Raw genomic sequence first — 13961 nt, 5'->3', positions numbered from 1 at the left:
TTAAAAATAGATTCCAAATGAGAAGCTTAGGGAGGTAATCCTTCCAAAAGGAAGTAGAAATTCACTCCCTCCATTCGTATGAATTCACTTTTCTTTTCAAAAGAAATATTGAAACAGCAAGACAGGCAACTGAAATGGCTGACAATTATGAGCGCCACAAATTCCAACCTTTTTCCATTGTTACCACGAATCAAAGAAAAATAGAATGTGAGAAGATGAAAGGAAGGTGAATTCCCGGGGTTAACAAGGGACAGCTGGAAGCGCTGCAGAAATTCCTCCTCAGGCGAGCAAGTAAGGAAGTAATGTCTGAAAATGTAATTGTTTCTATTGCCATGGGGTGGGGCATTTAAGGTTTTGGAGTAGATCTGTAGCTCAGGTTGTGGGTGTTGAGGCTGGTTGGCTCGCTAAGCTGGCTTGTGGGTGTTGAGGTTGGTTGGCTCACCAAGCTGGCTTGTTGTTCTGCAGACGTTTCATTCCCCTGCTTGGTAACATCCTCAGTGCAGTCTATAATGAAGAGTCGGTGTGCTTTCCCACCTGGTTTTTATCGCAACAGACCTCAGAATTTAAAAACCGGGCAGGAAAACACACCAACGCTTTATCAGAAGCTGCACTTAGTATGATACCCAGCACGGTAACGAAGTGTCTGTGGAACAACAAACCAGCTCAGCGAGGTGGGACATGTGGCACCATTGTGGAAGTTACAGGTTAAATCAATGGGATCAATCAGAGTACATAAGGTCAGTGCAGTAACAAAGGTAAATTTTTACCCAACTCTTCACTTAGAGGACTGTGTTGATAGCATGGTAAAGGTTTAAAAAATATTCTTATCAGTTTGGGGGGGGTTGCCTTTTAAAGTAGAATTAAATAGTTAACCATTTTAGTTCTGTAAAGGTAATATTTTTAAGAGTTCAAAAAGACATTTATGAACAGTGTATTCAAACATCATTTACCAGAAAATGTGTGATTTAAGGCAAGTGACTTGTTAACTGATGAATCGTTTATAAAGTTCAACTTCTATGACATGTTTCAGCTCAGAAGTACGATTCAAATCAGCAGGAGGGAAGCCCAGGCTTTCAGAGTTGGAAAGAAGTCTTAAGTCTGTTTTAGCAGCTTAAACCAAACTTTTCTTGAAGTTCAGTTAGAAAATATCACGTAAGTAGCTAGTGTCAATATATCCGTGTATCTCAGGGAGTGGCAGTAACAGAGTGAATCACACTTGGTGAATGCATAGGAAGCTGCCAAAAGAAAATGCTTGAAATCTTTAAGAAATAAATGAAAGGGTTAAGATAAGAGTGATACTTAACAGAGGTTGACTGTGTAAAGTATACTGTTGGGAAAAAGGTTGAAGTTTCCTTTTTGTTGTTCATAGAATCATAGAATTCCAACAGTGTGGAAACAGGCCATTTAGCCCATCGTGTCCGTGCTGACCATCCAAACATCATCCTACTCAGAGCCACTCCTCTACCCTGTACCTGTGGCTAATCCACTTAGCCTGCATATCCCTGGACACTACGAGCAATTTACCATGGCCAGTCCACCTAAACCGAACATTTTGGACCATGGGAGGAAACCAGAGTACCTGGAGGAAATCCATGCAGACCTAGGGAGAATGTGCATGCACCCCACAGACAGTTGTCTGAGGGTGGAATCGAACCCTGACTATGAGGCAACTGTGCTAACCACTGAGCCAACCCCCAAAACTTTCCTCCTCTCACCTTGAATCTCTACAGTGTGGAGGTGGTCCATTTGACCCATCAAGTCCATACCAAACCTATAAAGAGCAATTCACCAAAATCCACCTCATCTCATCCCTGTAACACTGCATTTCTTGTGGCCTATCCATCCAACCTGCACATCTTTGGACTATGAGAGGAAACTGGAGCAAATCCACACTGAGACAGAGAGAATGTGCAAACTCCACACAGACAGTCACCTGAGGGTGGAATTGAACCCAGGTCCCTGGCACTATGAGGCAGTAGTGCTAACCACTGAGCCACCATGCCCTCTTTCTGTTAACAGTTTTCTAAATTGTCTTCTATAGATATATACCTTTTCTACAGCTTTGTTTTGTTTTCCTTTGTGTATTGAACTTGTGTTATTTTGCTTGTGAATGTGTTCAATTATGAACCACAACGATAATGTCATAACACTGATGAGAAGAGTGCCCTGGAAATTAAGTCCTGTGATTTTATGAGTTGTCATAAATGTGAAAAGGACCAATTTAATCAAGAAGGTAATTAATTTGCCTTACTGGAACAATAATCTACTAGAAAAGAAACTCACATTATATTATTATAACGCACAAGAAAACAAAAAAAAATTATTATGGCAAGTGTATCCTTTAATTAGTGGCAAAATGGATTAAATGCAAACAAATATTGTCCATTTGGCTTTTCAAGCCTGCTCTGCTATTCAGTAGGACCGTGGCCGAACTGATTTTAACCTTAGCTCCACATTCGTGCATACCCCCCAATAACCTTTCATCCTCTTAGTAATCAAGAATATATCTACCTCTGCCTTTAAAATATTTTAAAGTTCTGTACCTTGCCATAATAATTTTTTTTGTTTTCTCGTGCGTAATAATAATATAATGTGAGTTTCTTTTCTATTAGATTATTGTTCCAGTAAGGCAAATTAATTCTGTACCCACTGCCTTTAGAAAAAGGGAATTTCAAGACTCATGGTATTCCCTCATGGCTGCTTTAAATGGATGACTTCTTATTTTATAACTACTTCTAGATTCTTGTAAACATCTCATTATTTGATAATTTGGTAGCTGTTCAGTTGGGCCTAGGCCTTTTGCTTGAGCCAGCAGTTTTTCTTTCAGAGTCTTTCGGTACTGGTTTTCATCCATTCAACTCAAAAGCTCTGGTGTCAGCTTGTCACACAAGTATCAATTCCAGCTTCGCAAAGTTACACAGTTTTTGGTAACCAATGAATGATCACCACAATTTTGCTTCATGTTGTAAAATTAAAACAAGTTTTTCTTGCAACACAACAGTCCTAACTTCCATCCTTCAGTTTATATCTTCAAAATAAAAGTATAAGAACTAACCACAAAAATAACATGGCTCACAAATAAGACAAACTGATTTGCAAAAATATTACGGTAAATATTGGCAATGAGGAACAAATTCTGTGCGTTAACAGTCCACACCATAAGGTTGGAGTAGGGTAGCTTCCTCACAGTTGTTTTGTGGTTTTTACTGAATGATGTCTCACATCAGGTGTCATTCTGAGATCTGACTTATCTAGAATTCAGCTGGGGTTATTACAATTGGTGGTGAAATAGGGCTTCTGAGTCTGCAGCTTTCTGTTGCATCCACTTTTTGTTTCTTTTCTTTTTGTTTTAATCTATTCTATTGTTTTTGTGCACTTCTATTTTGCTTTACTTACTTCTTGGTGAAGAGCTCGGTTGTAACGACGACACTGCAAGTGGACCCAGCAGTGCAAATTCGAGTGGGCCCAGGAATATGGACATATGTAGGCCCAGCAGCACAAACTCAAATAGGCCCAACAGAGTGGACTCAAGTTGGCCCAACCGTGCGGGCTTGAGTAGGCCCAACAGAGTGGACTCAACAGCACGGAAATGGAATAGGCCCGGCAGCGCCAGCTCATGTTGGCCCAGCAACGCAGACTCGAGTAGGCCCAATAAGGCAGACTTGAATAGGCCCAGTAGACCGGACTCGTGGCTGTGGCATCAGAGGTGAGTTCTAGTTCCTGGCAATATCTGTGTCCAGTGCAGACTGATGGAGATAATGGTGGAGGCAAGTTTGGGCCCAGTATGAGACCCGGTGGCATCAGCAGTGGCTGCATCAGCAAGGTGGGTCTGAAGAGGACTCAAGGTGGCAGCGGAGTCAAGTTTGGGCTGGTTCAGTACCCTGCATTGGTGAGGTCCAGCGAAGACACGTCGTGGTGATCGCAGCAAAGTGTGGTGACTTTTGTTCCAGCAGTAGCGGCGCGGTGAAGGGAACTCGTGCCTGGCCACCAGGCCCGTGGCCCATGATGGAGCACTTAACAAAGGGGACTGTAAAGCGTGACACTTCCTTTATTTCTTCATTTTGCTGCCTTTGTATTTTGTTTTGGTTTATCTTTCTGTGTTTTAATATGGTCCCGAAGAGTGGCAACCCTACATAACACTTCTCACTGTATTTTGTAACAAGCTACATGTGACAATAAATAAATCAAATCAAATCAATTTCCACACAGAGAAGACTGGAGAGAGACTCTGTCAAAGGCATGCAAATCATTCTGCATGGAAGTCAGACAGGATGTGAAAGCCATGAAGATGCTGATTATTTTCCTTATCATCAGAAGAGCAAATAAAAACAGTTTTAAAAAATCATTAAGACTTATCAACAAATTTTGCGGTCGCAGTGAGTTGGAGTTGGTCATTGATGTCAAAGTTCAGGGTTGACACAGTCAAAGATGTTGATAGAACGATGGAAAAGGAAGAAATTGTCCTGGCAGGTAGACTAAGAAGCAGAGAGGTTGTTTAATTATATGTAAAAAGAAAGAAGGATCTGTAAAAATTTAGCAACTGAAATAAAATGGGGTAAAATGTGAGGCTGTTAAAAAGGAAGAAACATGGAATATTGTTTAAACTGTGAGGCGATAGAATGAGGTGGTATGGAGACAGTCCTTGCACCTAACCATGATACGTTAACATGCAGGTACAGATTAAGGAAATAGGTAAAGTCGCTATAATCCTAGCTAGTATGAAGACCCTTATGGCAAGAAGCATTGATTATGATAGGAGGGAAGTCTGGTTGCAATAGTACAGGGCTTGGTGAGACCTCATTTAAAGTCATGCATGCAGTATGGTCCTCTTAAGGAAGGATACACTCATCCCCAGGCACTATATACCTGAGAGGTTTCACTCTGTGCCTAACCCAGAACTGAACAGAGACAGGATTGTTTTCACAAGATAGGGGTTAATTATTCAGGCACACACCAGTGACAGGAATCTTTCTCGCACATTTGAAACTTGATATCTGTCAAAGATTTGCAATTTCCTCTTGTTAGTGTGTACTTAGAAAGTTATCATCCTACACATGAGCGGGGAGCATGGGTGTAATGAATGTAGAAATGTATTCTGTTGTTCAGTACATTTCTTGCACATGTCATTCATCCTGATAAACACTGGGAGTGTATATGAATGTCAATTAGTTGTAAGTTTTTCCTTTCAGGATAAGCTTGAAAAGTCACTGAGTTTCCTGCAGCAACAAATGGAAGAGGTCTTTCGTAGTCAGAATGAAGAAGAAACAAACATGATCCAGCTCAAGGTAAGATTCTGCACTGTGATCCTCAGCCATGAACATGTGAACCTGGAGCTCCTCATTTCTAACCAGTAAGAGAATGGCAATTAAAGACCGGTTGGTAACAGCGACCAACCTCAGCTGCATTGTGTCCATCCACATTTGAATCTCATCTGAGACAAAAGTAGAAGCAGATAAGATGCATTGTACAGAAATGCATTGGCCCATGTTCCCCATTAGCCCCTGTCATTACCTTTCTAACCTTGTTTGTATTTTCAACTGTTGTCTCTTCCTTCACCTGCTGGTTTCCCCCTAAATACATCTAAGCTGGTCAGATTAATCGTTCTGTACACCAATTCCTGAATGAAGAAATTCCATTTGGATTTGATTGTGGCTATCTCAAGCTCCTGCTTCTGGGAGCCCACAAGTGGAGTATCCATCTCCTCATCAATCCCATCCAGCCTCTTTAGGATCTTAAAGACCTCAGTTAGATCCCCTTCAACATTTCCCTTTCTAGAAGGAAAGAACCCCAAACCTATTCAGTCTTTCCTCAGGAATATTAACTCTGCAGGTCTGGTATCACTTTGCCCTTATAGTCAGCGTGTGGTGGTGGGACTGTGGAGGTTCAAGAGGAATACACAATATCTCCACTTTCTTAAGAAACGCAAGCTTAGATTGTTCTACTCAGACAGAGTTGGTGAGGGAAAACAGGATAGAATCGGACCCAGCCCGTTTGGAGGAACAAAGCCTCGTCACTCAGAGGCAACTTATTACCCTCAGGTTTTAAAACTGGGTAAAAGTGGCTTCTTAGATGACAATTATTGAAGGTAAATACAGACTGGTGGAGGTGGACAACCCTGGGCAAAATGACAGATTGGATTGAAATCAAGAATTTTACACCGTCGGGATATCCCAAAGTCATTAGTGTGGCCAAGTGTCAGCCAATAGCCTCGGTTAAATGTATCTTCAGAGAGATAGCAATGTATTTACCCATCAGTAATATGCTGGTGTCAACCATCTCTTTTACCCAAGTCCTGGTGTGGGATTTGAACCCACAGCCTTTAATTAAACACCAATCCGGCCAAACCAAAGCAGATGGATACAGCCAGGTGAAAACATGCAATACAGGTTTCAAACAGGTTAGATGTATCATAGCGACAACGGAGGGGATCCAGTGTGGTAGCGATTATGTTGTTTAGCAAGTCACCGTGGGATTTGGAATTGAAATCAAGTCAACACAAGTTCACATCACATAGTAGCTGCTTAAGAATTTTAAGAAATAGTCTGTAAATGTTGCTTACAGACTTCAGACTGTCATAAAATAAATTTCATTCACGCATGTTCTTTGGGGATGCAAACCTTCACTATCTGGGTCAATAGGTCACTCCAGTCCAGTGGCCCAGATCATTACAATCCATTCATTTGTGACTTAACAAACCGATCAGTCACACCAAACTTTGGTTTTAAAAGATGGACAATCACAGGGCAACTAAGGGTTGACTCTAAATGCTGCCCTTTCTGCTGAATGCCATTTCCCAAGAATAAATTTGGAAGAAGCTGGCTTGCACTGATGATAGATCCAACTATGAATAGGTGCCAAACACTGTAGCTTTATAAAGTCCAATGAAGGTTATCAGGTTGGGACTCTGCTCTTTGGAGTTCAGAGGAATGACAGGTGATACCATTGAAACGTATAGTGTCCTTAATGGGCTTGACAGGGTAAATGCTGAAAGGATGTTTCCCGTCATTGGAGGGCATAGTGTCAGAATAATGGGGTGCTTATTTAACACTGAGATGAGGAGGAATTTCTTCTCTCATAGAAGAGCCACAAAGAGAGCTGCTGTGACTGTCATCCCCATCTTTATACTCAACTCCCTTTGAAAGAAAGGCCAACATTCTGTTTCCTACAGTGCCTATCCACCATTGCCAAATCCATTTTAGTTGGAGAATGGCAGGGATGGAGGAAACGGTAATTGATCTTGCTAGGTCACTTCAGGACGGCTGGAATTGGCTGAGCCGCTCACCGATTGGATCTGCTGCTCTATTGGAGGGTCACATTTGTTCATGTGCTGAGCAACGTGTGGGCTTACAGGAAGAGCATACATGCCTGCCACCCTTCCAGTATCCCACCCACCCTGCAGAGTCAGACAATCCATCTTCTTTGCCTAATGTTGGGTGATGATTGTATGCCCAGCACCTCCATATCCTCACACTCCATCCTTGTGCCCCACCTAATAGGCCATGCAACCTGCCATTAAATCTTGCAATAACAAAACAGTACCTGTTAGTCCATTGGTGGAATAGAACTTGAGTATAACTGAAGAAAAATAGATTTCATAGAAGGTTTCTAGCTTGCTCGCATCAGGACAGTTTGCATGAATACCAATTCAAGGAGGAGAGCAACACTTATGCTGCATGAGACGACAGTGCTGATTGGTTGTCAATCTGATTGGTAGAATCGTCGCCATGGAGAACGCATTATCTTCAGTAATTGAGGGCACTTCACCGGCCTGGCAAACTAATTCCAACCCCTCCTTTCTTATCCTTCCACCCTGCATTCATTCATCACCTGCATTCATTCATGCCCAGTGGGAGAAAACTTCTTTGAGGTTTTGAGGGGTGGAGTAAGGGTTTCATTACTTGTCTTTTAAATTTTTTTCATTTCTCAGTGGTTCAAAATATTGGTGATAGGCTTTAAAAAGGCCAATAACAGAATATTCAATGACACTCCAACTGGTGATCAAGGAAACTTTCTGATTGGCTGGGAAGGCAATGCACCTGAAGGATGGGCCAACGGCAGGAGTGGATGATGGGGATGGGGTTATGTGTGTGCTTCTAGAAGAGAAGGCCAGTGTGGTTTAAGGTCAAAGGTTATATGATGAAATCTCCAATTGGCTCGAGATGTCCAGCACCAACCTAGGGGGGAGGTGGAGTGGTAATGTCACTGCATTAATAATGTAGATGGACCAGGATAATTCCCTGGGACCGTGGGTTCAAATCCCACCATCACCACAATGGATTTGAAAATAAAAGCTTGGCTCTGTAATGGTGACTATTATTGGGCTGTTGTAAAAACCCATCTAATTTGGCTTTGGCAAAGGGAATCTGCTATCTTTAGTGAAGTCCAGTCCCATGGAGGATTGAAACAACAAGACAGGTCTCATTTAATGGAGATTCTAAAAGCATGCTGAACACCAGCTGTACCAAGAGAGTTTGTACCCCTGGCACAAGAGATGATTCCACCCTCTTCACTTTGACAATGGAGGCACCCATTGGTCAATGGATGGGTAATGCTATATGGGTAATATTATATTTCAGAATAATGGGGTGCTTATTTAACACTGAGATGAGGAGGAATTTCTTCTCTCATAGAAGAGCCACAAAGAGAGCTGCTGTGACTGTCATCCCCATCTTTATACTCAACTCCCTTTGAAAGAAAGGCCAACATTCTGTTTCCTACAGTGCCTATCCACCATTGCCAAATCCATTTTAGTTGGAGAATGGCAGGGATGGAGGAAACATTAGGCAAAGAAGATGGATTGTCTGACTCTGCAGGGTGGGTGGGATACTGAAATATAATATTATCTTAGTAGGGGAGGCAGGGGTGGTGAATGTTATGTGGGCAGGGTTTGATATCTTTCAAACACTCCGACCTGCATGTGAGTTCAGTGCTCACATTCTCAAGGGTTCCAGTCACGGCCTCTGAGCCTCTTCTGCCATTCCTCCAGAATGTCCTGAACGTTTTCCCATTGTAATTTTGATTGAAGATTGGGATAAATATTTGCCCCTCCCAAAAGCATGTTGCAGCCCTGATAACATTTTGAAAACATTGCATCAAATCAGCATTTCATATCCCCTTTTTTATTTCTGCCAATTTCAGTGCTTAGGTGCATTGGGCGGTTTTGATAGCAAATTTTTTTTTTAAAACTCTATTTATAGGATGCAGTTATCAATGGTTGAGCTGACGTTTATTTCCCATCTCTAATTGCCCTTGAAATTGAAAGGCTTTCTAAACCACTTTAGAGGGCAGTTAAGAGTCATCCAAGTTGCTCTGGGCCTGGAGTCACATGCAGTCCAGAAAGGGCATTAGTGAACCAGACGGGGATTTTAATGACACTCAATACATAGTCACCATTAGACAAGCTCTAATTCAGACTTTTAAATTCTCTTTTAAAAAATTTATTGTGTGAAATATTTCGAAATTGCACCATCTGAGGTGATAAACCTGTGTCCTCAGAATAGCAGGACTCTGCATTCCTAATCTAGCAACATTACCACAATATCACCTCTTCCCCCTGCTCCTTAAAGGCTTGTTTTACATCAGAGTTTCCAGTTGGAAAACTAAAATTTGCACAAGTGGACCATTTGTGTGTTTGCAAGTATGTGTCTGTTTGTCTGTGTGCGTGTGTGTGTGTGTGTGTGTGTGTGTGCGCGTGTGCTTGCTCATGCATTTGTGTGCATGTGTGCGCGCGCATGTGTGTTTATGTAAGGTGTACGCAAGTAGGTGGACACTGAAATATAATGCACGTGTGCGTGTCAGCATGTGATTGTCCAAGAATGTGTATATGGGTGTGTGAATGTGTGCGTGCGTGAGTGCACACCTACCTGTATTCTTTTAACAGTGTGCCTGAAGTATGCAAGAAAAATGTAGATTATGAGGAAGATGTTGTGTACATAGTCTGGGAATGTGTGTGTGCATGAGCAAGCTATATGTATCAGCATGCAACCATGTTTCTGAAGATCCTCTCAAGCATATTGTCTAATGTTATTGAGCTTGAATGTAAGTAAAACTTTCACCTTTCAGCCTGCACCCTCAGCATGGATACCTGTGTAAGTGGACGATGCAGAGAATACATTCGGTCTATACGTATCCCACAGTATTTCAGACACATGAGCTAGATGTTCATCATGTCCCGTATAAACTTGCATGAGACCTCTCTTCAAATGCACATCAGAGTCAGACTGATGGAGCAGCTCCAATCTCTTATTTGTTGAAGTCATTCTCCCTGATACCAAGGGATGCCATTAATGGAATTGGTGACATGGGGAATGTAGAGAAGTGTCCCTACTAAGCCCGTTTGAGTGGTTTTTCTTCAGGAGTAATCTGGTTTCAACAAGTTTCTTCAATGACGATGGATGAGATCCCAGATGGAAATCTGCTGAATGAGACATACTGGTCCGACGATTCCTGTACACCTCAGCCTGAGTTTGAATACATTTCTTGTGGTATTGGTTTGGGCTGAATGGGCTTCCTCTGGGCGTGATCAAGTTAAACTGTTTCCTGTAGGATTGGACTGGCTTGGAGATTAACAAGGTGTAGAGCTGGATGAACACAGCAGGCCAAGCAGCACCACAGGAGCAGGAAAGAACAGGTTTCCTGTGGATTGGACCAGTTTGAAAAAGTTTCCTGTAGGATTGGACTGGCTTGAACAGGTTTCCTGTAGGATTGGACCGGCTTGAACAGGTTTCCTGTAGGATTGAATTAGTTTGAGCAGGTTTCCTGTAGGATTGGACTGGCTTGAACAGGTTTCCTGTAGGATTGAATTAGTTTGAACAGGTTTCCTGTAGGATTGGACTGGCTTGAACAGGTTTCCTGTAGGATTGAATTAGTTTGAACAGGTTTCCTGTAGGATTGGATGAGATCAATGGGTTTGGACAAGTTTCTCTTTGGGATTAGACTAGTTTGAACAGGTTTTGGTGAAATTGGATGGGTTTGGACAGGTTCCCCTGTGGGACTGGTCATGTTTGGACCAGTTCCCAGTGTGTTTTGAACAGATTTCAAATGAGAGTGATTGGCAGAACTTAGCATGACGGGTTGATACAGTACATCTTGAATGAGAATGAGGTAATGTTTGTGCAGGGACACCAGGAGCTCCTGGCAGTATAAGATCATCCTGATGGTGAAATAAAAGCAGCATTTCCAGGGAGGGGTGGGATGGGGAGAGGGAGCTCTTTGAGTCTTGGTGCTACAGTGCACTGTGGGGGGTCTTGACACATCTCTCACAGACCTTGCCAAAAAAAGAGCCATCTCAACATCCCACCTGTTCAGTTTTATTTACCAATAGTGGGTGATGTGTAAGACTCTCCTTCTGCCTTTTCCTACAGGATGAGTGGCACAATGGCTCAGCGGTTAGCACTGCTGCCTCACAGCGCCAGGGACCTGGGTTCAATTCCACCCTCATGTGGCTGTCTGTGTGGAGTTTGCACATTCTCCCCATGTCTGCGTGGGTTTCCTCCGGGTTCTCCAGTTTCCTTCCACAGTCCAAAGAAATGCAGGTTAGGCGGATTGGCCATGCTAAATTGCTCCCAGGATGTGCAGGCTTGGTGGGTTAACCATGTTAAATGTGGTGTTATGGGGATAGAGTGGGGGTTCTGGGTGAGATGCTCTTCAGGGGGCTGGTGCAGACCTGATGGGCTGAATGCCAGTTTCCCCACTGTAGAGATTCTATGATTCCGACAGCATATGAAGCTAAAACACTCCCCTGTGATAGTCTGACCTAATTGGAGTTGTTTTGTGTTAATTGGATAGCAGTAATTTCACCTGATGTACTTTGGTTTGGGCTGGCTTCATTGAAACTTATGGGATACTGAGAGACTGAGCAGACAAGGGGAAGACGTTTCCATTGGTAGGAGAAACCGAGATCTGAGGACACAGCCTCAGAGTGAAGCAATGACCCTCTAGAACCAAGATGAGGGGGAATTTCTGTGGTGAATCTGTGCAACTAATTGCCACAGAAGACTGTGGAAACCAAATTGTTGAGCTTATTTAAGACAGAGATAACCCTTGATTGGTAACAGGGTCAAGGTTTATGGGGAGAAAGCAGGAGAATGGAGTTGAAAAATAGATCAGCCAATAATGGTGGGACATACTCAGTGGGCTGAATAGCCTAATCCTGCTCTTACATCTTATGGTTTTATGGCTTAGTTTTATTCAGAGCAGTTGATTTTGAGTGCCCTGAATTTGGCATTAGTTTATTAGCATTGTTAGAATTGGATGCAATTTAGATTGGGCTGGCTCAGAATCACTTCAATAAGTTGGTGCTTGAACTATTTATTGTTTGGTTGAGAGTGAAAGGAGAAAAGCCAAAACATCTCAGTAGTTTGCTTCTGCCCCTTACCAGCTGGTGTATCTTATTGTGAGTGGATGTCAAATTCCATATTAGTGGGTGTTGAGCATTGTCTCAACATCATTCTTGGTATCAGTTGAGACATGAATAAATATCAGGTCATTCCATGTTACTGGTGTCTGATCATTTAAACAGAAAAAAAAATGAATGTAGAGAGAGGCAATTGTTCTGATCACTCTGATCTGAACTTTAGTACATTTTCTGTTTAACCATCAACTTATAGACCATCCTCAGCACTTAGTACATCACCAGTGGCTACTATATTAAAGTGTGTGGCTATATCTGTAAAGTACATCTGTGTAAGGTTTAATTTTAACTTGCACGCACAAGGTAGAGTGTTATGCGGTTTAAGGGCTGATATCTGGAAGGTTGGCCTATTTGGCCTTTTCACCATGCATTTTGATATGGTGGCCATTCACAGTTGTAGAGCATTCAAATGTATGGCCTTTCCACTGAATTCATGTCACTACATTAGGTTCAACAACACAGAGGGCGACATACAGTCAGAGGCAGTATTCTACCTTCTATTTAACTCAGATGGGAGACACGTGATTGACTTTGATATCCAGTTCTTCTCTCTTTCACTCAGTCTTTCCATTATTTCTGTCCCACTCCCACTATTTTCTCTCTCTCCTTCTCTACCCCCTACATTCTCTTTCCCCATCATCTACCCTTTTGTGCTCTCTCACGTATCTCACTCTCATTTGCCCCTCTCTCTTTCCATTTCTTCACAATCTCTCTCCGTTCCTTTACTCTTTTTATTTTCCTTCTCTGTCTGCCTCTCTCCTCTCTCTCTTTCGCCCATTCTCCCTTTCTGCTCTTTGTCACTCTCTTTCTCCATCCCCAACCATCCTTCCCTGTCACTCTCTCTTCATGTCTCTCACTCTCCCCCTCTCTCAGATTCTTTCCATGTCTCTTCTATCTCTCTCATTTTATTCACTCCTCTTCTTTCCCTTCTCCATTTACCTCTTTCCATCTCTACGCCCGCTCCCTCTTTCAGCCCCTTGTCTCTCAGCTGTCAGTGAAATGAAAGGCAGCCCATCCCCACTGGCAGTGTGTCGTTCTTCTATTATATATGGGTGGCTCTGACAAAACATAGATGTTAAAGGTTAATCACGGTAACTGAGATGTCGTTTGATGTCCAGTGGAAACGGGCCTGGGATCAGATGCCTGGGTGCATTCGCCACACAAATATAATACTTCAAGACAGTTCCTCACTTTGTCCAGCTACCTCACTCTCAGCAGCGCAATCAATTTAACCCTGAAGCAACTGAAGGGCTCTTCTATCTTTGATGGTTATGAATCATGTCTCATCTTGCTCTGTGGACGAATCTCTACTGTGATACTACCAAAGATAGAGGGTGACTTTCCAAATTCCCCACCCTTCCCCAAGATTACACCACATCCTTGGATATGATTCAGTAGCAGCCATAAGGTCTTCACCTAAACAGACAATCTTCATGTCCAGTGGGAGGTCTGCTGGCAGTTTGCAGTCATGCCTAACTCTAGGCCTGAAGCTCCACATTCATGTCTCACTTCAGGAAATGGTGGCCACAGGTGGTTTGTCAAAATGTAC

The 13961-nt window shown here is 42.6% G+C and overlaps 2 protein-coding genes across 15 annotated transcripts in view; one reads left to right on the top strand and one right to left on the bottom strand.

Annotated features, from left to right (window-relative positions):
* Nucleotides 1–13961, top strand: part of LOC125446329 (ras/Rap GTPase-activating protein SynGAP-like) — a 746401-nt gene that overhangs the window by 722127 nt on the left and 10313 nt on the right. For all 14 annotated transcript variants that reach the window (XM_048519809.2, XM_048519810.2, XM_048519826.2 and 11 more), the window contains one exon: nt 5190–5285. In XM_048519809.2, the coding sequence (XP_048375766.1) occupies nt 5190–5285 (96 nt within the window). The remainder of the gene's footprint in view (nt 1–5189; nt 5286–13961) is intronic.
* LOC125446331 (zinc finger and BTB domain-containing protein 22-like) overlaps nt 1–13961 on the bottom strand; it is a 46455-nt gene that overhangs the window by 24680 nt on the left and 7814 nt on the right. The window lies entirely within an intron of this gene.

Source organism: Stegostoma tigrinum, chromosome 34 (genome assembly GCF_030684315.1).
Source record: "Stegostoma tigrinum isolate sSteTig4 chromosome 34, sSteTig4.hap1, whole genome shotgun sequence".
NCBI lineage: Eukaryota > Metazoa > Chordata > Chondrichthyes > Orectolobiformes > Stegostomatidae > Stegostoma > Stegostoma tigrinum.
This window is presented reverse-complemented; position numbering and strand designations above follow the sequence as displayed.